The sequence below is a fragment of the Dipteris shenzhenensis genome, chromosome 7 (genome assembly GCF_047967505.1).
Source record: "Dipteris shenzhenensis isolate YYH24624 ecotype China chromosome 7, Dip_SZ_1.0, whole genome shotgun sequence".
Lineage (NCBI taxonomy): Eukaryota > Viridiplantae > Streptophyta > Polypodiopsida > Gleicheniales > Dipteridaceae > Dipteris > Dipteris shenzhenensis.
The window spans coordinates 44,147,177-44,174,703 of NC_141602.1; the positions used below are offsets into that span (position 1 = coordinate 44,147,177).

Below are 27,527 nucleotides of genomic sequence, written 5' to 3' on the forward strand. Positions count from 1 at the left end.
GTTCAATATGATGGAGTGGTGGTGGTTGGTGGGCCCCCAAGGGAGAGAGCTTTGGATCTTCCATAGTGAAACATACACATTCAAGCTCAGTTTCACCTAAGACAAGCAAGACACAAGCATTACAACAGGTGTGATCTGCTTCGGACTAGAAGAACACCTATGTACTATACCCTAAAGCAGTGCACTAGCAAGCTTGGGGTAGAGGACTTCTTCATGATGCAATAGGCCTTGAAGGTAGGCATGGAGCCTCTTATGCCTCTACTATGCCATCACACAGTTCCTTTCCCTTCAAACCTCCCTTGAAGTCAAAAAAGTCCGAGAATGTTATGCAAGCTCCCACCGATAGGCAAGCCTTGTTCTCCACCCCTCCTCCCCATGAGTTGGACTTTGGTGTGCAAGGGCTTCAAGATCTTGCACAGCAACAATCACATCATGGGATACTTCACCAAGAGTTACAAAGGGCCCTAGTAGGACGGGGAGTAGACTTTCTTTTTATTTAAAAGCATATGTTTTCAGCAGCAAATGTTGGATACCGACGCCATCCCCTCCCAAGGAGGGACCCTGAGATGTGGTCCCCGCAATGGACAAAAGTGGAGGGATATGCATTTATGTCTAGCAGGCGGTGGCTTTAGATGTATATGATCAAGGTGAGCTTATCACAATGAGGGTAGTATGGATGGGTTTACGGTTGGGTAACTCCAAGATCGACATCTTGAATGTATATACCCCTACTTGTAGATAGTAGCACCCCACGTTTTGGAGGCAGCTGATGGAGAGCCTCCCTCATGTGGACTCTTCAATTGTTCTAGGTGAATTCAGCAATCTAGAGTTTGAGGATTATGAACAAACTACAACCAAAGAATTTCATAAGACCAACAAAGTTGTCCTTGTAGCGGGGGGAGAATGGCACCAAAAAGGCAAAGCCTCTTTTTCGAAGATGCTTACAACCGAGAGGAGCACGAGGGAGCAGTTCATCTTTGCAATCCGTGGTAGGGACCCCTTGCAGGAGGCGATCTTCCTAACAGCCTCCGCTGCATAGGGAGGGAGCCACCACCATTTTGGCAAGTACCACGATGTCTGGCCATTCCCCGATCTTGCTACACTTAGAGCAGCCCCATCATGGACTTCCCCAGAAAGGAGTATGCATCCAGATGCCTTGTTCTAGGAGGAGGAGGTACATCAGGCTATTACAGAGATTCGGCATAGCTTGAGACTCCACGTAAGGGAGGCTAGGCCTTGTGGACAGCGAACGTGATTCTGAGGAGCAGCGAGGAGCTTCAGTCTCAGGCTCTCCATCAGTGGCGCCTCCTACAAGAGCGTGAGAGAGCATTGAGACATAACCTGGCTTCCATAGAACGTCTCAGGGAGCAGAACTCAAGTTCTCAGTGGCTTGCAGATTGGTACGAGTGTGCGCGGCTTGACCTGTAGGACATGGAGATCCATCGCGCAAAGTTCTCTTATCACTCTTCCCAAGCACGGTGGGTACAGCAGGGTGACAAGATGACGAGACAGTTTTTCCAAACCACCAAGTCCCAGTCATCCTGAAGCATTCATTCACATAACTCTTATGCCGTTACCATTTGAGCCCTGTAAGTGAGTGCTAGCAAACCTCAATGACCCAAAGATATTAACTGGCCTTTTGCCATGAAGGCATATGATACCCTTCTGATCGAGCAATATTTTCTTTTTGTGTAAAATATATTTATCATAACAAGATCTTGAACAATGCTTTGACGGCAATAGAAAAAATTTCAATATGTACACCCTTGAGGAAGAATACAATGGTCCCCCAAGATAGGTTTTGAACAAAAAGGATACCATCAGGATTGCCAACAAGAGTTTGCAAGTAGCTGCTGTTAATTTTAACGGAATGACATACACATTCATGTGTTCTGGAAGAGGACACAGCATTGCTTTTGAAACACTCTAGAGAGAAATACCTCCTATATGCAAGTGTTTTTTATGCAAATACACAAACAATTGCCGGTATGCTATAGAGAAATCTTTACACTCAAGTCTTCTACAAAGGGACTGTCTCACGTGGCTCCTTCCAGGGAAATAAGTGTTCAATCAAACCGTACCAGGGTAGAAATTTATGTACAGAAAATAAAATACCATTTCTTTCAAGTACACTGTAAGCACAAGACCTGCAATGCGTTCTGAGTTTGCATGAAGATGTAGGCCCTTAATGCAGAACACATGGGAATTACTTCTATATCATGGAAGCAATCATTGAACGAAAATCAAAACCAAAGATGGGTCCTTTTCTTGGAACCCCCTCATTTTTTGACACCTATGAAGGTCCTTTCGTAGATACTGTTCGCAAGTAGCCAGATGCACTCCATTTCCTCCAACTCATCATTCAGTATATCTTTTATCTCTTGGATCTTTTGAATTTTATCCCTGCAAAACTACAACAGTTAATACTCTCTCTCTCTCTCTCTCTCTCTCTCTCTCTCTCTCCGAAGACTTTAATACACTTTCTTTCTTTCTTTCTCTCTCTTCTTTCCTTTGTTTGTGTCCAGGAGAGACATTTACGCTTTGTTTTGGCACTCCGTAGCTTGTACCCCATTTGGTCCCAAAGATCCTTCCAAAATTAGAAAGCTAGAGACATTACTCGTCCCGCAAGTAACCTAACACTAATTTAGCAAAGTTCTCAAACCCTAACCCAGCTCTCTTCAGTAACCTCTATAAAGTAGACACTCCGTGCAGTAACCTCTATCAAGTAGCCTAACACAATTTTTACAATTTTCTCAGACGCTAACCAAAATCTCCGTAGTAACTACGAGCATGCAATTCAACCTAGATTGCAAATGAGAGAGAGAGAGAGAGAGAGAGAGAGGGATCCATTCCTTTATTTTCTTTAGCTATGAGGATTACCACGGTCCATGGAATGGCTACTCTGCATCAGGCCAGCATTAGCAGGACAGGCAGGAACTTCTGGGAAGCAAGTGGACCAGCCTATAACAGGTCAGCTACTTAGAAGAAGCAGTAAAGGCAGGTGCAGTGACAGCTAGGAAAGCAGAGCAGAAGAAAATTTTAGCAGCTGCAGCAATAGAAAGGAAGCTGTCATAAGGACTAACTCAAATTTTAAGGTTCAGCAAACAGGCCACCCAGCCAGCTCAGCCATCCCAACCAGTTTGTGTGAAATCGGTTACATTGGTGGAGGCAACCTATAAAAGAATGGCTCACCAGGCTATGGGATCGATCACCAGTAGTCCTTCCATTAACTTAACAACAGCAGCAGCTCAGTGGTAGTCAAATGCAATCCAAGCAGCCCATAGACGCTGGTGACTAGACAGTTCCTTTAGCCACGTATGTAATCATTTGCTTGAAGTGACCACTCCTATATAATGTTCATTGACCTGCTATGGTTGAAGGTAAAGCAGATTGGGGTGCTAATCTAGAGCCTTATCTGATTGATACCAGTGCAGAGTATATAAATGATTCCTACAAAGCAGCTTTTCTTCCAAGCATCGGGAGTTTGCCCAAAGGGTCCAAGGGCTAGACTGCAATTGACATCTCTCCCAATTGTTTTCAGTTGCCAGACAAAAGCAGCTTTTTTTGGCATTTGGTTGTATTTAATGAAAGAAAAGGTCTCCACTTTAACATCACCAAGGACAAGTGTTCACATCAGAGCAGCCACACAATATGTGGCATTCTCAGCATTGCTTGGAATGCCTAAGCTCTTCAAGGATCAACAAAAAGCCTTGAGCAAAGCAGCGGCAAGACAGAAGCACCTTCAAGGGAGAATTTGTGACTGCACACATAGCTCTGTCAATGGATTTATTCGCACATGTAGCTCAGTCGATGGAAGTATGCCATATCAGACATTAAAGCCTTCCTACAGTCATTACTTGCTATGAAGGTGTCCTCATCAATACATTTTATGACCTATGGGTACGCTATTGGCATTCAACAGCCTTTTCATCCCCTTCTAACATGCCTCAGTTGATCGAGAATGCCAATACAGCTTATGCTTTGCTCCAGGGCAGGACCAGTGGTTTTAGGGGCAGCAAGAGAGAAGAGTTCAAAAGGAAGGAGAACTTCAAACGGAAGGATGGATTTGGTAGACCCTTGAGAGCTACTTTGGTTGCAGGACAGCGGCGTGTTCTCAGGTCACGACCTACCAGGTTGACAGAAGAGGAGAAACAGGTCCTTAGAGAGCAGAACAGATATTTCTACTGCAGAGAGGAGGGCCATCAGGTGCATGAATGCCCACTCAAGAAGAAAAGACAGCATCCCTCAAAGGATAGAGATGAACAGACGGTGGAACCCAAAGCTGATCCAAAGAGCAAGAAGCAAAAGCCATCTGCTGACCTTGTACCTAACATGATCACTGATAAGAAACAGGAAGATGACACGGGGCTTTGTAGAGCTTGGGGAAAAGTTCGTGATCAGACTGCTCTATTTTTCTTTGACCCAGGTGCTAAAGAAAATTTTGTCTCTCGTGAGTTAGTAGGTAAGCTAGGTATACGCCCCAAGGAGATGGGTTTACTTGTGCAAGCCAATATGGCTGATATAGGGCTAAGTACATCCATCACTCTGATCATTGGGAAGCTACGTCTTCATATCCAGAGCTATGTTGATACAGAAGAATTTTATATCATGCCTATGAATGGTTGTGACCTACTTTTGGGCATTCCATGGTGTTATCGTCTTCGGGCTGTTGTTGATACTTTCAATAAAACAGTTACCCTGACTCACAAGGGAAAGACTCATGTGCTTGACGTAAAACTCAAAGGAGGGTCCATTCCGGTTGTATATGCTCCTGCAATTACTTCAGTAATGTAAAAGCATATTTCTGCATATTTGATTTTTGCAAAAGAAACAAAGAGAGAAGATGATCAGCCGCCACAAAGAGAAAAGATGATCAGCCGCCTCTTTCTGGTATCGATAAAGAGCGGACAGATTTCTTATTTCAGTTTCGAGAATGTTTTTCTGAGTATTTACCAAAGGAACTCCCGCTCGCGAGGCCTGAAGACCATGCTATAGATATTATGCTAGGTAGTAGTCCTCCGAATATACCACCGTACAGGGTCGGTGTAACCCAACGGGAAGAAATATTGAGCCAAATAAACGAATTGCTGCAAAAAGGGCTAATTCAGCCCAGTTTTCCCCGTACTGTTCACCCGTCCTTTTGGTGCAGAAGAAGGATGGATCTTGGTGGATGTGCATCTACTACCGTGCACTTAACAAGATCACGGTGAAGAACAGGTTTCTCATTCCCCGGATTGATGACATTCTGGACACACTTGAGGGGTCTTCGATTTTCAGCCGCATTGATTTGAAGAGCGGGTATCATCAGATCCAAAATTCGACTAGAAGATGTGCACAAGACGGCTTTTAGGACCACTTTTGGGCTTTATGAATATCTTGTCATGCCATTCGGGTTAACTAATGCTCTTGCCACCTTCAACCGAATGATGGACAGGATTTTTAGAGAACACTGGTCTTTTGTGGACACATTCTTTGATGACATCATTTGTTTCTCCAAAAATAAGGAAGAGCATCGAAAGCATCTGACAGTTGTGTTTGAGGAGTTGAGAGAACATAAGCTAGTCATTAATGCAAAGAAAAGTGAATTCTTCATGCCATAAATTCACTTTCTTGGGCACATCATATCCAAGGATGGAGTTCGGATGGATCCGGCGAAGGTTGAAGCAATCAAGACTTGGCCACCACTCAGGGAGGTATTTTCTCACACAAAGGAAACTATCTGAGAAGCACATGCGCTGGGCCAATTTTCTGTCTATGTTTCATTTTCAGATTGTGCATGTTCCTAGAAACAAAAAAGTGGTTGCAGATGCACTTTCTAGAAGGCCAATGCTGGATGCGGTATCCAAGAAACCACAGGTTTCTGCTGTTTCTATTGCCTATCATGATGAATTGGATGCCATGAAAAAGCAATATGCTTCAGATGATGACTTTGCACGGGTATATGATCAATTGTCTGAGGGACAAAGAAATGATCATTATGCTCTTCGAGATGGTTTTCTCTTGATGCATGGCCGTTTGTGTGCACAAAGCAGTTGAGGGCCAAAGTATTGGCTGAAAGTCATATTCTGCCTTAGGCAAGACACAGAGGAATTGACGCAACTGTGAAGGCTGTTGAGCACTTCTTTTACTAGCCAGCTTTGCGACGTGATGTTGAGGCATATGTCAGGACATGCATCACCTACCAAAAAGTGAAGTATGACAGGCAGAAAACCCCTAGACTGTTACAGCCACTCCCCATTCTTGGTAGACTGTGGCAAAGCATTGCTATGGACTTCATCTTTGTTTTTCCTCGTACACCATCAGGTCATGATGGTATCTGGACCATTATTTGCAGGTTTAGTAAACATGCTCATTTTATTCCGGTGAGGAAGAAAATTTCAGCAGACAAGATGGCAAATCTTTTCATGTCTCATATCTTTAAATGCCATGGAATGCCACAGTCTATCATCAGTGACAGAGACCCGCAAATGACAAGCTTGTTCTAGAGAGGATTGTTTGAAAGTATGGGTACCATGCTGAATTTCTCATCCTCGTTTCATCCACAATCTGATGGGCAATCTGAAGAGGCCAATGGCACCGCCCTTGATCTCTTGAAGTGCTATGTTTCGGATCACAAGGCAAAATGGGAGCAATACTTGCCACTCATTGAGTTTGCCTGTAACAACACGGTTCATACTTCTACAGGAAAGGCTCCTTTCGAGATTGTAGAAGGATACAGGAAAGTTCCGCCCATTCTGCACACCAAAGATAAAATCTTTGAAGCTGATAAGTTTGTGGAAAACTAGGATGAGGCTTACAAGAAAATCAAGATCACTCTACAAAGATCTCAAGTTAAGCAAAAGAGAGCCGCTGATCGTCATCATCGTGAGCTGCAATTCAACGAAGACGAATGGGTTTCCTTACGCTTTCAGAAAGCTCAGCTGAAAAAGAAGGGGAAGGACAAGCTGTATGTTAAGCTGGTATGCCGTATTATGGTCCCTTTCACATTCTGCAAAAGACCAATGATGTAGCTTACAAGCTGAAGCTAACGGATCATTGGAAGATTCACAATGCGTTCCATGTAAGTCTTTTGAAACCGTTTCAGGGAGATGTGCCAGAGGATATGCCTCCTAATGAAGAGCAGCCTGAAGTTAAAGAATTGGATGAAATTTTGGTTTCGGAGCAGATTCTGGCACACAAGAAACGCAAGGTAAAAGGTAGAGTTATCCGTTGCTATCTCATTAAATTCAGAAATTATCCAGCTATTGATGCGAAGTGGATGGAGGAGAGTGAACTGGCAAATTCACCTCAGTTGTTGCAGCTCTACATAGAGGCATTTCAGCTTGAGCCGACTTCGGTTGGGGCTCATTCAGGCTCAGCAGAGCCTGTGTCTCGAGCATTGCCTAAAGCACAAGAAGGGGGTAGCACCTCCACTCCCTTGGTTCAGCCAGCTCCGGATATCTAGAGGTCGCTTGGTGACAGTCGGTCTCACCCAAGGTACCGCTTGTTGACAGTATATCTGCCGCGAGATTTCTGGATCAGTGTACTAGTCACTGTCAGTTTCTGATTGTATATTTGGATTAGTTGGTTATCTCAAGCTCTACCGAGCCATCCCTAGTATATATTTTCTGATTTTTCTATATTGTTTATGCATTTATGATGTTTCAAGCACATATTTGAACAGGTACCTATAACATTGGCAGAGTCTATCACTCAGTATTTTTCAGTTTTTTTATTTTTGTGCTTGCTGTTTTGAACCAGAAAATGAGGACATTTGCTATGTTTCAAGAGGGGGGGGTTTGTCACGGGGACATGAATTTCTAATTTTTAGGAATTTACGGTCACTGACCTACCTCAAATTGATTAAATCTGTAAAGGACACTTCAGTGCAATTAATTCCATGGGCCAAGGCAAAGGATCTTAGGGTTAGAGAGGGGTAAAAATCCAATGACTTGCAAGGCAAGCAAAGGCAGCTATTCTTAGCTCAAGCGGATTGGGGACTAAGCCAAGGCTACTTCAGATCCATCTCAGATCAAAATCTCATTTTTCTTGATTCCCAGCTTTCCACACCCCTTCTGGGAGCCATTTTGTCAGATCTCGCATCACCCAGGAGCCCTGCCAGGTCCAAGACAGAAAATCGCACTTCCTAGAGGCTGCTAGAGGAATTCGCACTTCAGTAGGACCTTCCCGAGAGCAGATTTGTGATGTCGCAATTTGCATGGGAGCCTTCCAGGACAAGCAATGGTGATTGCGCACTTTTTCCAGGCTCTCCTTCGCTTCCAGACAGGGCGATTCATCGTTTTGCGTGTTCCCAAGGCTAATCCAAAAAATTCGCAATCTGTAGGAGATGCCAAGGCTCTTGACAAATTGCGCAATTTGTCAAAGAGGCCCTCTGGTCAATCGTTTCCAATTTCGCACTGGTTTGGGCTGTTCCGGTGATCTCCAGCAGGTCGCCTTCAGGTTTTCTCATCCGCCAAGACCTCCAGGTGCTTTCAAGGTTGGCGAATTTCTCCAAGAGCTCTCCATCCTTGGCGATTTTCCTCCAGTAGGTTTCCAAGGTTGTCTTTGCTTCCATGCTTGCTGATTTCCTAGGGTTTCCCGAGCTTTCCGATCGGTTGATAGCTTTCCGGGAGCTTTCCTACTGCCTCAAAACCTTCAGATCCTTTTGCTTTGCGCAGCTAGCCTTTTTGTTTGCCAGGAACAGCCAGCTTTGTTTTGCTGGCCTCTGTCTTGCTAGGACTCCCTTGACGAATATTCGTAGTTACCAAGACAGATTGGGCTGATTTCTCTCCTGCCAAGACTCCCCTAGTGGGTATCAGAGCTGCGAGGTTAGAACCCTCAGCCAAATTCGGAAGAAGGGCTGCCATGGAATGTTGCACTCGACTGGGATGCCTATTCTATGATTGCCGAGCAAGACAGAAGTGCCTGTGAGCAGATTATTCAGTTGGCTATCTATGGACTGATGCACTGCGGTGCCATTCTTGTATTTACATGTTCTGAATAAAAGATAAAGAAATACCGAAAGGGGCGCTAAGTTTAGGGCTAATCTGGTGTCCGGTGCAAAACGGGGGCGATCTAGTTCTCGGGTGTTGTGTTCTAAGTTGATTTGGGTTTGCTGTGGAAAGTTCTAAGTGGCTATAAATTGATTATTTGCTGGTTGTTATCTGTTCACTGCCCTTTAGAGATCTCAAAGGTTGATTACATCGCCCCCCAAAAATCAGAACCATTGTTTTCAGATCTAGATTGACACGTGTCATTCCCCAGTGCAAGCACCAAGACCACGACGTGTCCTAGTAGATTTTATCAGCCGCTGCCAATCTAAACATCACCACCAACTTACACACACAGTCAGAAGAAATGCATTTCTTTGAAAAGAGAAACGTTTTGCAGCACATTTCAAAACGTTTTCTTCAAGAGAAACGTTTGCATGCATGTGTGGATTCTGCTCTTGATTTGTAATTTTGGGTTTCATTGGATTTTAACATTGATTTTATATCATTGAACGCTTGTAATGTTCTCTAAATTTCATGGCAATTGACATGTGTAGACTACACACAACACAATATGTGTTTTATACTTCTATGCAATTGTGCAGGGTTGTATCGTTGAGAATCTGCGTGCTTAGCATCATTTGAATAATTTATATATCTTGGACATATTATACACAATTTTGGGCTCATGGCATGAAGTGCCCACCCATGTGGTGCACTTCAATGAAAAAGGCAAAACTCTACAAAAACCTCCTCCAAGAATGCATCACGAAACAAACGGGAGAGCTCCACACCATCCAAGAGACATGCGATGCCTACTGCGCCGAGAAGAAATCCAAAAGTAGCACTCTGCTTATGATGCGAAGAGGGCCGAGATCAAGGAAGCGAAAGCAGTAGAACGGCTAGAGCTCCAAGAAGCAACACTATCCCTATGGCAACAATTGGAAGCTGAGATCCTTGCTACCGCACAAATTGCAAGGTGCAAATCACGAAGATCTGTGCCCTCGTGGCTGAGGTAGCTAAGAGACCCAAGCCAACCAACCTCATGGCTTCTCACCAAAATTCACAATGCACTAAGGGCCCTAGTCGAGCAGTACAAAGAGCATGGCTCTGAGTAGGATTGGAGATTCGTAGAGATCCAAGATTTGGCGTCATGACCATTCTTTCTTCCCGATGAGCACTTGCCCAAACTACCTCGATGCCGTGATCTTGAGGAAACTGACGATGGAACCGGACGTACAGCAGAGAAAGGGGCTGCAATGGGCAATCCCCTTGTCCTTATATAGGGCCCAGATGGCTGGTTGGCTGACCCCAACACACAGACCCAAGGCGGGTCCCAACAGTCCCATAAAGGGGGCTGCTGGGTCCGTTTACAGACCAGATCAGTCGGCTAGGAAGGGGCCTGCTAATCGGTCCATTTTGGGGCCATTCAAGGTCTACAAAAGGGGAGGGAGCCCTGAAGGCTCATTCTCCATCCACTGCAGCAACAAACACAGAGCAGATTGGAGCAGCAGAGCAGCAGCAATTGGGCATACATCCAGGAGGTCTAGAGGGAGCTGAGGAGCTGCACGCATAGCTCAGGAAGGGGCTGCACCCTTGGCTGTCTTCCAGGGCAGCAAGGAACAGGGATCAAGGCACGGTGATAAAGTCTACTGAAGCTCAACGAGGAGCACGCAGACTTAGAAATCTAGAAGTGTGAGGTTCCAAGCTTTTCAAGAATGCAAATGTAAGCAATGCATGCAGAATTTGAATGCCGATTGGCCCTCCAATGGGGAAGAGCGCCCTCGTGAGAGTACTTGTTTCTCTTTCAACCTACATGCAAGGTGGGACAGAGAAGGCGAATGAATGCAATGTGGTAGAATGCTACGAATGATCACAATTGTAGGATCAATAGGCAAAAGAGAGAATACAAGGTACAAGGAGTCGATGAGAATCAGCCGTCACGTCAACTAGAATAATAGAAAAGAAAGAGTACAAAGTACTTGTACCTAGACCTAGGACTAAGTGTCCTAGGTGTCACATAGGACTAAGTGTCCTATGTGGCCTAAAAGGCACTAAAACTATGAGTGCCTATATTTATCCCTACAAGGCACATGCCATGGCCTATACGGCATCACTAGAACCACAAGAAGATGGCCTACAAACCCCCCTCCATGGGATGGGCTGAAGTATTCTGGAAACGTCTCAGAATACCTGGTATTTTCTGGTCATGGTGACACATGTTCATCCAAAAGGATATAGCCACCTATGAATATACAAGGGATGTCTGATACTAAGGGGGAAGATGCAAGTGTACACATAGACTGCAGATTTCAAGAGCAGAATGACCAAGGCCGTTGCATGGCTCGAGAATCATAGGAAAATGGCACATGGGAAGTGTACCGTGCTTGCTGCAATAGTAGGCAACCACATGATAATATTCATCCTAGGTATGTACTCTCATTATTCCTTTATGAGTTCAACAAGATGTTATGGAACGCATGGTTGGCTTGGAGTTCTCAACAGGAAGAGACTCGCTAGACAGCTAGGGGAGTTAGCTTCAGAGTAGAGGCATACAATGCCTTCTATATATGACTGAGTGGGTGGCGTGGACTTCTAGTAGGACATGGAGCTGAGAAGGACAGTAGTCAAAGAAGCCTTCTCAAAGTGTTCCAGTTGCACAATGCTAGAGATTTACAAAGCAGACTTTGTCAATGACTTCTTGTCAGAGGCGAGAGAGCACAAGGAGAGTACAAATGTGACCTTGGAAGACTTAGGCTCTGAACCTAAGGCTTGCTCATAGGGAGCATTGATCCAGAGACGGAAAGAGTTTCAGGATGGAGGTTTCCACGAAGAGTTTGTGGGATGGTGGCTACCACTTAAAGGACAACATCATGGACGAATTACCAACTACAACTCAGGTAGAATGTGGATGATGCAAAGCGGTTTCCAGATGACATGGACCATGCCATCACAGAGCAGAAGGCTGATCTACATCAGCCTTCTGCTCTCTGATGGCAAACATAGAAGCCGCATTCGATCTGTACGGCTCGTTGAGAGGTGATGTCAGAGAACTACAGTCAGCTCCCCATTTGTAAGCCCATATGAGGAGAGCATGGGGGAGTGACAATTGTAGGAGGATAAGGGGAGAATAGAGGAAGAGAGAGGCCGACATGTGGGCAGCATACACGCCACATGGACAGCATGCAGACATCCCTTCCTGGGTTCGCATTTGACCACCCTTTAGGGCAGATCTGTCAAGGTACAGTCAGGTCATTCATCAGGCCACACACAAGCCCTCGTTCAGGGCTGGTCTGCAGACTGTTAGAGGCCCATTTGGAGGTGTACAAAGGGATGCTGTTAGCCCTGGACCTGGGTGCAGGTCTTATAGGCTCCAGAAGGCAGGATCTGGTTGGCAAACAGACCAGCCTGGTCGGCCAGAGGCTGGCAGGTCAGCAAACCTGCAGACTGGTCGGCATGTCAGGCCTTCAGTTGGTCAGTATACAGGGGCATTCAGCTCTATATAAAGCCCCCTTGGGGGGTAGTTATGTTATTCAGAAAGAATTATCTGCAGACTGTGTTCCAGCCCTCCAGAAGTGTACAGCAGACACTACAGGAGGCAGTACAAGACATCAGCAGCAAGGCAATGAATCCAGCTTATGTTCCAGCCAGCAGGAGTGCATCAGAGCACTAAATCGGTTGGAGACAGAGGTAGCAGCAGGGTATATCGGAGGCAACAGCAACAGGAGCAGTAGCCTGTGTGGAGAGCTCATTCAGTGAGCAGACCATCTTGGCAGAAAGGGTGCTGGCTGGTGAAGAGTTTTGGGACCACCCATAGCCACTGAAGTCTCATCACAGGCGCACATCAGGAGAGAGCGGTGGATTAGGGCACTGTGTGGCCTCAGATCCAGCACTAGTGGGCAGCACCCTGCTGTCCACGTAGTATGGTTTGTGAATGCACCGTTTTGTGATACATTTTGGGTCGTCACTTGGACGTTCTTATTCAGCTGTCTATCCCAGATCTGACGTGATTTACATTTACACGTATGTGTGCACATCCGGAGTAGGATCTAGAGTTCTCAGGTGTGATCTCGTGCGCGATTCATTTTCTGCTATGTGTTCTAACATGGTACCAGAAGCTAGGACTTGAGCTTGACGTACATGTTCACAATTACCTTAACATAATGGAGCTCGTAGCTGTTGGCCCATAGTAGCTCGTTGAGACAGGATGTTGGAATGTAGAGGTCAACTCCCCACCCGTGAGCCCCCATATTAGGACAAGGGAGATTCATACCTGTAGGAGGGAGGGATCGAAAGAGCCTGCCATCTGGGAAGCAAGCAGGCTACCGCATGGGCAGCACACAGTTCTCCTTCTCATGTTGGTTTTAGGGCACCCTCATGGCCAAGCCAGAAAGTAGGGCTGATTATATGCCATGGTTTAGTGCTTCCGTATGCCCAGTCATTAGCCTAGGTTGTGGGCCAGATGTGGGGCAAAACCAAGGATAACAGCAACTCAGCAGGGAACAAGTCAAATGACGGCGGGGACAAGAAAAAGAAGAGAACATGTTTCTACTACGATAAGCCTGGCCAGATCACAAAAGATGAAGGCAGAATTTGATGACAGAGAAGTCCTGATCTGGTCAAAGGATAAAGGAAAGATGGTGCCACAAGCAACAAGGGATATAGAAGATCAAGGCATTGCTGGCCCACTTGGATGCAAATAGTTTAAAATTGTGGCCTGAGAGATTTGGGCATGTCAGCTGTGGAAAATGGATACCGGAGGACATGGTAGTTCTTCAAGAGAAGGTGACAATGATCATGTGCGACCACAGGAGTTACATAGCGATTGCAAAGACCCAGTATTTCATGCTCGGACAAAGCATATCAAGGTTCAGTTATTTCATCCAGGAGATGATAATGGACGAGATCATGGAGCTGCTTTATAGCCCGACAGAGGATAACAATGTTGACATGTTCACAACGGCACTTCCCAAAGAGAAGCTGGAGCATTTTCTTCGACACATGAGCACTGGCCCACACAGTTAAAGTCATTCTAACTGACCCACCTGTGAGCCCCATATGAGGAGGATTTGGGGTTCAAACTTCAATAGACCTGGATAGGATTTAGGCTGTAGAGGCTGGTGTGTGCCCACTGGTAGGGCTGCACCAGGATGGGAAGGAGCTGTAGATGGCAGTGATTCTGTAGCAGCGCTGCAGGTTTTCGTAGGCAGGGCCAGGTCATATTTATAGGCCTGGCAGGAAGCTGAAGGCAGGTTGACACGTGCACAGACCAGGCGGCTCTTGTCACTGACCCAGTCGACCTGCTATAGGGTTGGCTCAGTTCAGTCGGCCCTGTCAAAGGAAGGTGTCCAGCCCCTCCCCCTATAACTAGGGGGGTCCTTAAAGATGTCCCATGCTTCCTTCACAGTATCTTGCCAACTGAATGTGCGGAATCACTGCCTCTACGATGATCATTGACAGCGTCTCAGCATCTTTTTTTCACACTCTCCCACCTTGTCTGAATCTGAATGTGTTGTTACCTTTCCTATCACATCCTCTGTGTCCTGGGTTTAAATCCCCTCCTACTTGTATTATGTGCTTCATAATGTAAAAGCACATCCACTAATGAATCTGAAATATTTCCCCCTGGTGCTCAGACTACGTGCATATCCCATACAACATAAGCACAAAAGTGGACTATTGAAGTAATAATATTTTATAATGCATGTTGTTATCTGGCATGTCGGCCTAGGGTTGAAATGAGACATCAGGAGGTAACACACGCTCAATAAAAAGGCATGGACCACATTAGGATGACAGATCTTATCGCATTGAGAGCCAGCCCTTCTCTGTTTGAAATTTCTCTGCTTCAGACATATGACTACTGAGCTTCTAATTTTTTTCTATCATGAGCTCCATCATGCACAACAGGTAAAACAACCATGAACATTTACATGTGACTGGATATGATTATTTTGTAGTTAATCCCCACAAACCAAAGGGGGGTGGAGCAAAAGGTCATCCCTCTCCCTTCTTAAAATAATTTTTTAGCTTACTTGCCCCTTCCATGAAATTTCAGTGTCATTATTAGGGAACCCCCAGTCCTTAGAAATTCCAAGAGAGGTAAGACAACTTCTGCAGCCTCTACAGGATGTTTGTTGATGTCACACACTAAAAGATCAAATCTCCTTTCTCTGGTCCAGGACAAGAGCTCTCGTGATGCATCCTGTGCCTGCCAACAGCAAGCACACAATAACAATCTCAGTTTCAGAAAAGAAAACTTCTACCAATAAATATCATAAACATAGAGTTGTTTATGCACCGTAGTCCCATGTTTCAACACATAAAAAGGTTGCTGAAGTAGAAGCGACAGTATTTTCAGCATTCAACCTTTTTGCATATATGTGTAACTCTTTCTCCAAGGATGTTCCTATCTAATTGCCCAGGATCAACTGCTACCACATGATGAACACTTTTGCTAAGGAACTCTGTCCATGCACCTGGTGCTGCCCCTACATCCAGGACTGCAATGAAAAGCTTTCAAGAGAATGATCAGCAGCTTATCAATGCATTTTATACTCCAAAACTTTGCTAAAAAAGATTCATAGGTCTAGGATAAAACTTACCCACCATATCCTGCATCAATTTGATTTTTCTTACATGCAAGGCTTCTTCTAATTTTGAACAAGCTCTGGCCACATAACCTTTGAAAAGTGGCTCCCTATCACAAGCAGTCAAGTACATATCTTCGCCTTTACCAATTCCATATCTTACAAGACCATCGCTCTCCACAGCATAGAGAGTATGTGAGAAATGATGCACTGCATAGTCCAATTCAGGTAGCTTATCCATCACCCACTCTGAAAGTTCTCTGGGAAAAGTTTGCAAGCGGAATGTTATCTTTGCAATGGTAGGAGATGCAGGGGATCCATCTTCGCGATCAGATCTGTGTGTCCTCAGGTCAATGCTAGAGCTATCTCTGGCGTCCACGGATTCGCCTTCTGTGGCAACAGTGAATTGAAACAATGCAGAGGATGTCAACGTCTGCTACCACTTATTGTGGCAAACTTCAACTATAACAAGAGAAGGCCTTGTATACTAACTCTTATGTGAATGATTATGTACACAAGCCTACCCCATCATTCATTACGAAGGACCTACCCTGAGCCGTGCTAGCTAGTAAATCATTTTGTGATTTGCAAAGCTCACGCTTGAGGGTATTCACCAAATCCTTGAGATGGCATACAAAGCTGCCTTTGCTTGTGCTTAGGTGATCACACCAGTAGATTCGGACAATGTACCTGCAGACAATTATGTATGCAGGGTCAAACTGAAATGTCCCCTACAGCAATGTCATCTGATGGGCATTCACTTGGCCACCTCACCCTCTCAAAAAACAGCCCATGATATGCTCCACAAAGTCTTTGGGTGTCACAGTGGAATTTTGAAGAAGTACAAGGCAAGGTCCTTTATATTCTGACGTTCCCAGCCCAAGCTCTTGTGCATCAACGCAAAATCTTCTTTCCAAAGAAAATACCTACATTGAAAAAAAAAAACTCCACAATCATTTTCCAGTCTGCCAACCCATTTTACATGTATTATGGAAAAAATGTCAAAGAAACTGTAGCAAAGACAATTTGAACCCACACGCAAATTTCCATTAACCCAGGTGAGGAACCATTCACCAAGGCTATTCCTTGATAGTATTTCCACGGGCTCCTGGATCCCCAATACAGCCATCAAAGATAGCATCATACAAAATTGATAATGGCCTACTGTGACGATCCATGAAGAAGCCTAACATTTGAAGCACAAGCCAGCAATCGTGAACTGCAGCGGGCTATTCATGAGCTCTCCACCAAACCACAGTGCAGACACAAGAGTGCATCCTATAGGAGACCACATGGAATCTTCCCATTAGCCTGGAGAGATGGCCTGTAGTTCCCACCCCCATCATAAGGATCCCCCTTTTAGGCCCACTCTCATTAACCTCATAGGACAATCTGGCCCATTCATTTGAAATCAACCCCATTGAAATAATCATACTAAGCTCATCATCTCTATCCTTCCAATGGAGGTTTAGCTTCCCAATGTAAGAAATCCTAGATTTACTATATTTAGAAATGTGCTAAGGAACAGAAAGGAGACTAGATAGCAGAGAACAAGGAATAATTGTATTGCTTGAATGTCTGTAGGGTGGATGTAGTGTGTCATCCATACAATTGGGCCTCTCTTATATAGAGAGTGAAGAGTCACACATGAAAAGGTGTGTACTCCAAAGGGTATGTGCATGTGTGTACCCCTTGTGAAGGGTGTGACCCTTGATGAGAGGGTACATTACAATAGAAATGTCTCTTCAATAGAATGTCTCTTGTGAAGGGTTGTGCCTCATTAGGAAGTGTCCCGTCGAAAGGGCAAGAGTTGTGCCTCTTAGGAAGTGTCCCGTCGAAAGGGCATACCCTTCCACAAGTGTCCATTTATCAAACCATCCATAAGTCTAGAAATAGAGAAAGGAATACGTCACAGATCGTGACATCCCCTCCCACTCAAAATAAGACCCTGGTGGAGATAATGAACTGATGTAGAAAATATCCCTGTAAATTCTGACAATACTGCTGTAAAATGTCAGGGTACTGCTGTAAGTCTTCATCAGACTGCCAAGTAGCATCGGAGTCGTCCAGATCTCGCCAAAGAACAAGGAATTCCGTGATAAGTCGATGTCGAGTCTCTCGCTGTCGATGGTCCAGAATACGCTCAGGAATAAGGAGAACATAATCGTCTTCGATTTCTGGGACATAATCACCTGCAGGAGGAACTGCTTCATCGCCTAGAATGTACGTCTTTAGCCAAGAAATATGAAATGTTGGATGGATTTTACCCCATGATGGTAATAATTCCAATTTGTAACTTAAAGGTGAATTTTTCTTGACGATCCGGTCCATAGTATCTAGCAACTTAGGAAACACAGACTTAACCGTCTTATAGCGATGTGGGGCTACAAATAATAGTTATAGCGATGTGGGGCTACAAATAATAGCACCATGTCACCAGTGTTAAATTCTAGGTGACGTCTATGTTTGTTGGCAGACCGTTGATACCGCTCTTGCGCTTTCGCATATGATCCCTGACTTGCAGTAGAATGTCTTGCATTTCTTGAACCAATTGATCAGCTAGGGCCACTCGATGTTGAAGTACAAAATTCGTTGGTACAATCGGAGTGTGTCCATAAGCTGCTTGGAATGGAGTCATGCTGATGGCACTATGGAAAGAGTTAGTATAAGCAAACTCAAGGAGTGGTAGATACTCTTCCCAAGCTGCTAGGCGTGACTGAATATAATGTCGAAGCATTTCTTCCAGAACTTGGTTGACTCTTTCAATCTGGCCATCTGATTCTGGGTGGTAGGCTGAACTGAACAGTAGAGTTGTACCCAAAGATTCGAACAGTGAAATCCAAAAGTGACTGGTAAACTTAGAATCTCTGTCGGATATGATATTCTTGGGCAATCCATGGTGTCGGAAGATGTGTTGTATAAAGAGTTTGGCTATGTCCGGAGCCTGTGCACTGCTTTTGCAAGCAACAAAGTGTGCCATTTTGGACAATCAATCAACAATTACCATAATCTGAGTGTTACCTCTGGAGGATCGTGGTAGTGTTGTAATGAAATCCATGGAAATACTTTCCCACCTTTTAGTTGGAACTGGAAGAGGCTGAAGAAGTCCAATTGGAAGTCGTCGGCTTGCTTTCATTTGTTGACAAGATAAGCAAGATGTAACCATTTTGATGACGTCGCTTTTCATCTGAGGCCAGTAGTATGTTGCACTGAGTAACCGATAAGTCTTATTGATGCCTGGATGGGCAGCATAAGGAACTACATGATGCTCTTTTAACAAAAGACGTCGAACATCCTTGTCATGTGGTACACAGACGCGATCTTGATAGTACAGAAGGTCGTCCGTATAAGAATAGGATGAGAAAATCTTCTGTTCGGAAGTCGAAGGTTGATCTTTGAAAGAACCTGTACTGCGGTACCGAAGTCTTTATCATTGAAATACTTTCCTTTGAATGAATTCGGAACATCCACAGATAATGTAGAGATTACCATAGCTGATGCTAGAGGTAACCTACTGAGAGCATCTGCAACTACATTGCGTAGTCCTGGAATGTACTCAATGGTCATGTGAAAGTTGGCCAGAAACTCAACCCAGCATGCTTGTCGAGCGTTCATGACTGGCTGAGTAAAGATATACTTTAAAGAGTGATGGTCTGTTTTAACCACAGAGTCGGCTCCCATGAGATAATGTTTCCAAGAGCGATAAGCATGTATAACGGCAAGAAACTCCTTATCATAGACCGGATATCGGGTTTGGATATCAGAATGTTTATGGCTGTCAAAAGCAATAACTCTGCCTTCTTGCATCAAGACTGCTCCAGTAGCGATGTCGGAAGCGTCGATCATGACCTCAAATGGAAGGTTTGGGTCAGCAATAGCCATAACTGGTGTGGTAGTGAGTGCTTGCTTGAGTTGTTGAAACTATACTCTGTTTCGGGAAGCCACTGAAAAACTGCTGTGCTTTTCAATAATTCGGACATAGGAGCTGCGATTTCGGAAAACTGATAGACCTTTGTATGGTAGAAGTTTGCCAATCCGAGAAAAGAGCGGACATCATGAACATTCTTAGGAGTAGGCCAGTTTCGGATTACCCCGACCTTCTTGGGATCCACAGAGATGCCTTGAGCGGAAATCACATGTCCCAAATATTCGAGTTGGGTCTTGAAGAACTCACTCTTCTCAATGTTGATGTAGAGAGAATTTGCGCGGAGAACTTCAAAAACTTGGTGAAGATGTTGTTTGTGCTCATGTAGGGATCTGCTGAAAACGAGGATGTCATCGAGGTAAACGATGACAAACTTATCGAGGAAAGGCCTAAAGATGTCGTTCATTAATGTCATGAATGTGGCCGGAGCATTGTTTAACCCAAAAGGCATGACCAAACATTCATAGTGTCCATACTTTATTCCAAAAGCTGTCTTGTACTCATCGCCTTCTCGATGCAAATTTGATGATAACCTAAACGAAGATCAATCTTTGAGAATTGTGTTGCATGTAGAAGTTGATCGAAGAGGTCATCGATGCGAGGCAATGGATACTTGTTTTTTATAGTGAGCTTGTTGAGGGCTCGGTAGTCGATGCAGAGGCGCATTAACTTATTCTTTTTTTCCACAAGTAGTACAGGAGATCCGAAAGGGCTGCGACTGGGCCGAATGTGACCTTTGTCGAGTAGCTCGGTCACCTGTCTTTGGATTTCTTCATTTTGAGTGTAAGAAACCCGATAAGGAGGTTTCGACGGTGGATTACTGCCGGGAATAAGTTCGATTGGATGATCCACTGGTCGTCGAGGTGGTAACTGCTTTGGCAATTCCTGTGGAAAAATATCCAGGTAGGGCTGGAAAAAAGGTTGGTTGAGGTATGCAGGAGGATCCTATGTTGGTGTCTCCTCGACTGCCGTAACCAACAGAAGTGAAGTCTTTACTTGGCGTTTACGAACCCACTTCTTTACTTGTAGGGCAGAGGCAACTGGGGTTGAAGGAGAGTCCCTAGAACCAATTAGCTCAATAAGTTTTCCCTGGTGGACAAACTGGATAGTATGGCTGCGAAAACTTATTGATGGATCATAGTCGTAGAGCCACTGTTGTCCAAGTATGATATCGTACCGAGAAAGAGGCATGATGTCGAAGTTCAACTTGTCCGTATAATGTTGGATGCGAAAAGACAAGTTTTTGATCCTGGTGTTGCACAAGAAAGTCGTTCCATTGGCGAGTTCAATCTGATAGTCCATGAGACTAGGACTGGTGGTCGAAGTTTGTCGACCATAGAACTAGCTAGGAAGTTATGAGAGCAGCCACTGTCGATGAGGATAGTGACCGTTGTTCCACGAATCGATCCTTGAACACAAAGTACTTGAGTGGCCAGGGAAGGTTCGGGGTTGCTGGCAAGGCTCAGGTGGATGGTATTCACCATTCGAACAGCTTTGCCTTTCTTGTGTTGTGCTGGGGTAGCATCTTCTCTTTGGGAAGTGCTAGGTTCTATATTGGAATTTTGCTTTGGTCGCTTCGGACAATCGAACCATCTATGGTCGCCTGTACAGATGGTACAAAGGCCTTTTGTGCTGGAGCTGTTCTTCTTGTCAGTGGCCGCACCTTTATGTTGGGGATGTCGGTAATGACTTTATGAAGAAGAAGAGGCACGATCCTTGGAGGAGTGCTTCTGTTGGAATCCAGCAAATGATTTCTGAGGCTTCTGGGGATCTTGAGACTGTCGCTGACCTTGATTACCGAAGTTTTTTCGAAACCTGGTGTTATCTTGAGGGCGAGCACCTTTGGCCATAGGAGAGTTCTGTGTGTGATTAGCACTCTGTTTCCCTGTGTTTTGGAAATCTGTAATGCGCTCTGCGTAAGCAATAGCGCCATCTGTGGTGGTGATGTTTGCTTTAAGGACATCAATGCGTAACGAGGGATTTAGGCCTGAGATGAAAGCATGAAGGCGATCATCCTCAGTTAAACCATCAATCTCCAGCACCAATGTGGTGAACTGAGAGATGTAGGAAGACAAGGAGCCCGTTTGCTCCAACTGTCGGAGTTTTAAACGTGCTTGGAAGTCCGCATTGGCAGGTATGAACTGCTTACGGAGCACGTGTTCAAAACGTTCCCATGTTAACACACTTTTTCGGTCCTTTAAGCGTCTTTGCCACCATAGAAAAGCTGTATCCTTGAGGAGGGAGGCTGCCAAGGCGATCTTTTTGCCTTCAGTGAGGTCAACAGTATCAAAATACATGCACATTTTTGCGAGCCATTGGTCAACTGTTTGGCGATTGCGTTGACCAGTGTAGGCTTCCGGAAGTTTGACGTCAAGTCTTTAGTTTTGGAAGCTTGAAGTAAACGGTAGAGGGCACGTAGTTCAGTGTTTTCTACCTCTGGTGGGAATGAATCCGCATAGTCGTCTGGTTGCGTCACGTCATCCTCTGTATGTGTGGTACTTCGAGAATCTTGAAGTTGTTGAACTTTCTGGACCAAGTCGGAGATGCTGTCCTGAAGCTGGGAAATTTGAAGTTGCAATAGTGATTCGCCTTGTACGTTGACTTCAGGGGTCTTTTTTGGACTTGATTCTTTGATCTCTGGAGAGGCTTCACGCGAGCGTTGCGACATATCGGAGATCCCTGTGAGAAAAGCGCAAACTTGCGCTCTAGTTTGTACCATTCCTGGAAGAAGATTCGGGCTGCTCCCTGAGGTTGCTCATGTTGGAGGGGGCAGGCGAGGCAGGATGGAACCACCCGTGGAAGTCTGGTAAAGGAGGTCCTGTCTGAGGTAACACTGGTGATGCCGAAAGTGGTGTTACTGCTCGTGAGAGGACAGGAGTAGGTTGTAGAGTCCACGGATCTGAGAAAGGATAGGGAGCTGCTGTCGGAAGTGGAGGATATCCAGGTGAAGGAGTGCCTTTGGAGTGTAAATACTGTCTTGGAGAAGGTACAACCTGTAGAGGAGGATATCTGGGAGCTGAAGGAGGTGGAGAGTACCCTGGAGATGCCGAAGGTGGGGTAAAATTCTCTCCAAAGATGGACAGCAAACTCTTGAGGAATATCGGGTTCAGGATATCTTCGTGTCTCGTGTAACACAACCTATACTGTGCTGAGGAAGTAATGTAACTGAGGTGCCTCACGCAAAAGGTAGAGGATGTAGGAGGGCACGTGACACAGAAGACCCAAGATGCAAAGGCTCCGAAATGGGCTGGCTGTGCAATTTGAACACGATATTGTGTGGTAGCTGATGCCTGAGGTGTCCTTGAAATGCCGGGTGAATTACCAGGGGTTTCCATGCTTTAAGGGAGATTCTTTCATTTGCTGTAATTTGTTAATGACAAGAGAATCCTTAAAAGCAGATTGGAAAGACTCCACCTGGCAATAATTTAATCTGCCAAATTGTTGCGTAGAAGAAGGCTGCAAATCGTTGTCCGGAGATCCATGTTGCAGTGGTTTGCGAGGAGCGGATCGAGGCTTGTCTGGTCCGGGCTGTTAACAAGCGGTCTTCATTGCGCGAGGAGGCTGCAACTGGTGCTGATTTGGCAGGACAAAGATGGCGAAACAAGGGGGGGGCTGCAGGCTGTCAATGGCGAAACACGTGGCAGTTCCCAGGGCTGGACTGCGCAGGAAGGCAGGGCTTGGCTGGCAAGGACTGCGCAGGAGGGGGGGGAGGGGCTGTGTGCTGGAGAGGCCAGTGAATGCGCAGGGCTGGCGTGTTGGCGAGGCGAGGCTGCGCAAGGGGCTGGCGTGCAGATCTGCACAGGGCTGGCGTGCAGTACGGCTAGGGCGAGGGCTTGCGCAGGGCTGCAGGTAATTCCGTACGGTGTAGGCCGTACGGAATAGAAAAGGAGGGGCTGCGACTTTTCGTTGAGGCTGCCTAAGGTGGTCAATTGGCCCAAAAATTAATTTGGGGGTTTAGTTAACCCTAGGTAGCTAGGGTAAACCTAAGGGTAGGGGATGGGTTTATTTTTTTCCCTTTTTACCCCTCTAGGTACCCTTTTATAGGTGCTTGGTGCCTAAAAAGGTGTGCCTATTCGAAGGGGTGTGACCCTTGGAATAGGTGCACCTTTTCATGAAGGGGTGTGTCCCTGTTTTTAGAAGGGGTGTCCCTACATGAATGGGTGTGTCCTTTTGTCCACGATGGGGTGTGTCCCTTGAGTGAGGAGTCGAGACTCTTCATCAAAAGGTGTGTCCCATGGTGGAAAAGGTGCGTCCCTTGGTTTTGGGACAGCCCAAGCACCTGAAAAGACACGAATTTTGTCGTGTCCATTCACATCAACTTGTGATGTGTGGGAGATGGAGAGGCCATAGATGACTTTAGGCAGGGTTGGCGCTTAAAATTTTTACGCTCATCCATAGATGACTTTAGGCAGGGTTGTGCTAAGGAACAGAAAGAAGACTGAGATAGCAGAGAACAAGGAATAATTGTATTGCTTGAATGTCTGTAGGGTGGATGTAGTGTGTCATCCTCTCCATCTCTTCCATGCACAATGTGCACGGGATATCCTTCTAGCGGAAAAGATGTATCAGATCGGCGCTAGAAGGTGGGGGGCATTTCCTACAGGCAGGAGCGAATTTTGCTCTGATACCACTGTAAGAAATCCTAGATTTACTATATTTAGAAATGTGCTAAGGAACAGAAAGAAGACTGAGATAGCAGAGAACAAGGAATAATTGTCTTACTTGAATGTCTGTAGGGTGGATGTAGTGTGTCATCCATACAATTGGGCCTCTCTTATATAGAGAGTGAAGAGTCACACATGAAAAGGTGTGTACTCCAAAGGGTATGTGCATGAAGAGGTGTGTACCCCTTGTGAAGGGTGTGACCCTTGATGAGAGGGTATATTACAATAGAAATGTCTCTTCAATAGAATGTCTCTTGTGAAGGGTTGTGCCTCATTAGGAAGTGTCCCGTCGAAAGGGCAAGAGTTGTGCCTCTTAGGAAGTGTCCCGTCGAAAGGGCATACCCTTCCACAAGTGTCCATTCATCAAACCATCCATAAGTCTAGAAATAGAGAAAGGAATACGTCACATATCGTGACACCCAAACCTATTCATTGTCATTATAAATGATGTAATATTGCTCTTCCCCTTAGGAAAGCTTTGGGTCCTCGAAAGATTGTGGGCAACTTATTCAGGAAGTCCCTCCCTCTGATTCAAATATCACCTTCAAGTAGTTTCCTTTTAATTCAGCTTACATGGGAAAACTCAATTCACTTTACACACCTTCTGACGGCGGTAACTTACACAGCAGCCTTGCCTATGTTCTTAGTATTGAGAATGAGAAACCAGAGAAAAGAGGAAAATGGACAGCATCGCATGAATTAAGAAAGAAATTTTACAATACTATAGAACCCAAGAGTAGGCCAAGCTAAGGGAACTTGGAAAGGGGGGGGAGGAGGGGGGGGGGCACGGGTGCTTAAACAAGGGCATTGCAGCCCGAGCTGCTCTTAGGACATAAACCCTGCTCCTCATCCGAAACGTTTGTCAATCCCCATAATACTAACCATGGGTTTCTTGACCACTTTTGTGTCAAGTCAAACTCATGAGATCATGGCTACCTCCGTTGGGCTTGGTCATCATGTTGCTTGCCATCTGAACCATGTTTATTTGCTTGAGTGAAACCACTAGGACATGAACCTAGGAAATGGATCCAAACTTCATATCTTTAGTGATCTAGACACGTGCTCATTGCTCAATTTCTAAAGGAATATTCAAAACGTTTCGTATCATGGATTAAACCATCACAACCTCGTCATTTTTAACCTTGTTTTTTAGTGGAAATTCCCACCTATGCCGCCCTCTCCTAGACCTCACAATAATTGGGAAATATCGACTCAAGTATCAAATCCTTACAGACATTGACCTTACGAAGTTCATGCCAAAGGCTTATGTTTTACAATTAGAAAAGACAATCCCCGTATAGGATCACTAGTGCTTCTGATTATATCTGTAAAGGGCTTGATCAATCCAGTGTATAAGTTTCCTTTTCATAGTTTTCCTTCCGTTTCTCAAACTCTGCGTCAGGCCGATATTTACCTAAAAAGATATGTTGAAAGAGCTAGGATTATCTGATAACGCAAAATGCATGTGCATTCTCAGCCATTTTGTCCAGAAGCTTTGAGACACATCGATAAAGCAAAGCAAGTTACAAAAAGGGAGACATTGATGAACCTGGAGATGAGGGGAAGCTGCATATAAAACAAGCCGATGAGCGGCTAGCTGCGACACGGATTGAAGAATTATGTCCCTCATCATGGTCGAGGGGACCTGGATTTCCAATTTTTCTGCAGCCAATACTCGAAGAACAAGGTGGCAAAACCCATTATAAGCGTGATTTGAGACCACCTTCTAAGAACAATATATGGGTGGTTTGAGACCCCCTTAAGGGCCAATCATGTAGCCGTTGGAGGAGTTGGCGAGGGAGTGGGCGGCCTTCATTGGCCGAACACAAATATTTTGTGTGAGTGTCTCGGCTCGTCCGCTTTTGGAGGATGGCCTTTGGGTGGTGTGAAGCTAGCCTAATTCTTGTTAAGGGACTCCGAACTCTGTCATACACCAGTAACCTAACTCAACTACGACGGGCTAGCGACTCGCTTCACTGGGTCTCAAGGTGGGACTCTCTCTCTCTCTCTCTCTCTCTCTCTCTCTCTCTCTCTCTCTCTCGGCCCTTGCCCCTTGAAATAATATTATATTATATTACACTCTCTCTCTCTCTCTCTCTCTCTCTCTCTCTCTCTCTCTTTCCTGGCACCTAGGCCCCTGTCTCTGACTGTGTCGAATGTCGTGGTGCCACATGCCAATCTCTCTCTCTCTCTCTCTCTCTCTCTCTCTCTCTCTCTCTTGCATCTCTCTCTCTCTCCTGCATCTCTCTCTCTCTCTATCTATCTCTCTCTCTGTTTGTTTTCTCCCTCTCTCTCTTTGTTCTCTCTCTCTCTAGTATTTTTCAAAAATATATATAGTATCTTATCATAATATATACTATATTACATTATATATAATAATATGTATAATATAATATTTTATTTTATTCTATTCTCTCTGTCTCTAGCTCTCTCTCTCTAGTATTTTTTTTTAATATAAATATAAATATATATAATATCTTATCATAAGATATACTATATTAATTTATATATAATAATATGTATAACATAATATAATATAATATTTCTCTCTCTCTCTCTCTCTCTCTCTCTCTCTCTCTCTCTCTCTCTCTCTCTCCTCCTCTCTTTTCTTTCTCTCTGCTCCTCCTCTCTCTCTCTCTCTCTCTCTCTCTCTCTCTCTCTCTCTCTCTCGCTCTCTCTCCCTCCCTCCCTCCCTCCCTCCTCCTCTTCTCTCTCTCTCTCTCTCTCTCTCTCTCTCTTTCGCTTGCTCGCTCGCTCTCTCTCTCTCTGCCCTTGCCTCCTGAAATAATATTATATTATATTATATCTCTCCATCTCTCTCTCTAGTATTGTTTTTAATATAAATATTATCTTATCAATAATATATACTATATAGTATTTTAAATATAGTATTTTGTCCCTGACGATGACGAATGTTGTCACACCACATGCCAATCCAATGCTCTGTGCCCCACGCTATCACCCATACGGCCTTATAGCGTGATGCCATGTGGCATTTTTGCTGAAGTGGTGCGTTGAATTGCCACGTGTAGTGCTATTTTCTAAGGTATCCTGTGCAGTGTGTCCTGCGCCTCTATACGTTGGGCGGCCCCAGGTCAACACTCACCGCAGTTACTGCACTGTAGCTACTGCGCCTCTATACATCCTGCATTGCCCCCGACGATCAACCATTTACTGCAGTTACTGCACTATAGGCAGCGACTTCTTGGCGTGTCTGCTATTGCTTTCACTACACTGGATAGTGGAGTCAGTGAATATTGGAATACCTACTCCGTCTTCTGGGTCCTGGCTGCTCCCGTGCGCGACGTGGCTGTTCCATCTGTGTCTGTTTGTGTCGTCCATGCCGCCACGTGGCTGCTCCGTCTGTGGCGCTGCCATC

General features: G+C 45.1%; 1 protein-coding gene across 1 annotated transcript; it reads right to left on the reverse strand.

The window, feature by feature from the left end:
• Window positions 1-1,880: 1,880 nt before the first annotated feature.
• LOC147900394 (uncharacterized) lies at window positions 1,881-26,006 on the reverse strand. The gene is made up of 8 exons (XM_087377395.1): window positions 25,934-26,006; window positions 25,698-25,876; window positions 16,334-16,485; window positions 16,110-16,249; window positions 15,575-15,949; window positions 15,339-15,472; window positions 15,005-15,180; window positions 1,881-2,403 (listed from the first exon to the last, which is right to left on the reverse strand). Exons 2-8 carry the CDS (start codon window positions 25,779-25,781, stop codon window positions 2,280-2,282), a joined length of 1,185 nt encoding a protein of 394 aa, XP_087233521.1. The 5' UTR covers window positions 25,782-25,876; window positions 25,934-26,006; the 3' UTR covers window positions 1,881-2,279.
• Between the last annotated feature and the right edge of the window lie 1,521 nt (window positions 26,007-27,527).

Coding starts and splice junctions, on each gene's coding strand:
- LOC147900394 (XM_087377395.1), bottom strand. CDS start 25,781: ATGATGAGGGACATAATTCTTCAATCCGTGTCGCAGCTAGCCGCTCAT. Junction 15,950..16,109: donor ACTAGCTAGCACGGCTCAGG/GTAGGTCCTTCG, acceptor CTGTTGCCACAG/AAGGCGAATCCGTGGACGCC. Junction 15,181..15,338: donor TTACACATATATGCAAAAAG/GTTGAATGCTGA, acceptor TGCTGTTGGCAG/GCACAGGATGCATCACGAGA.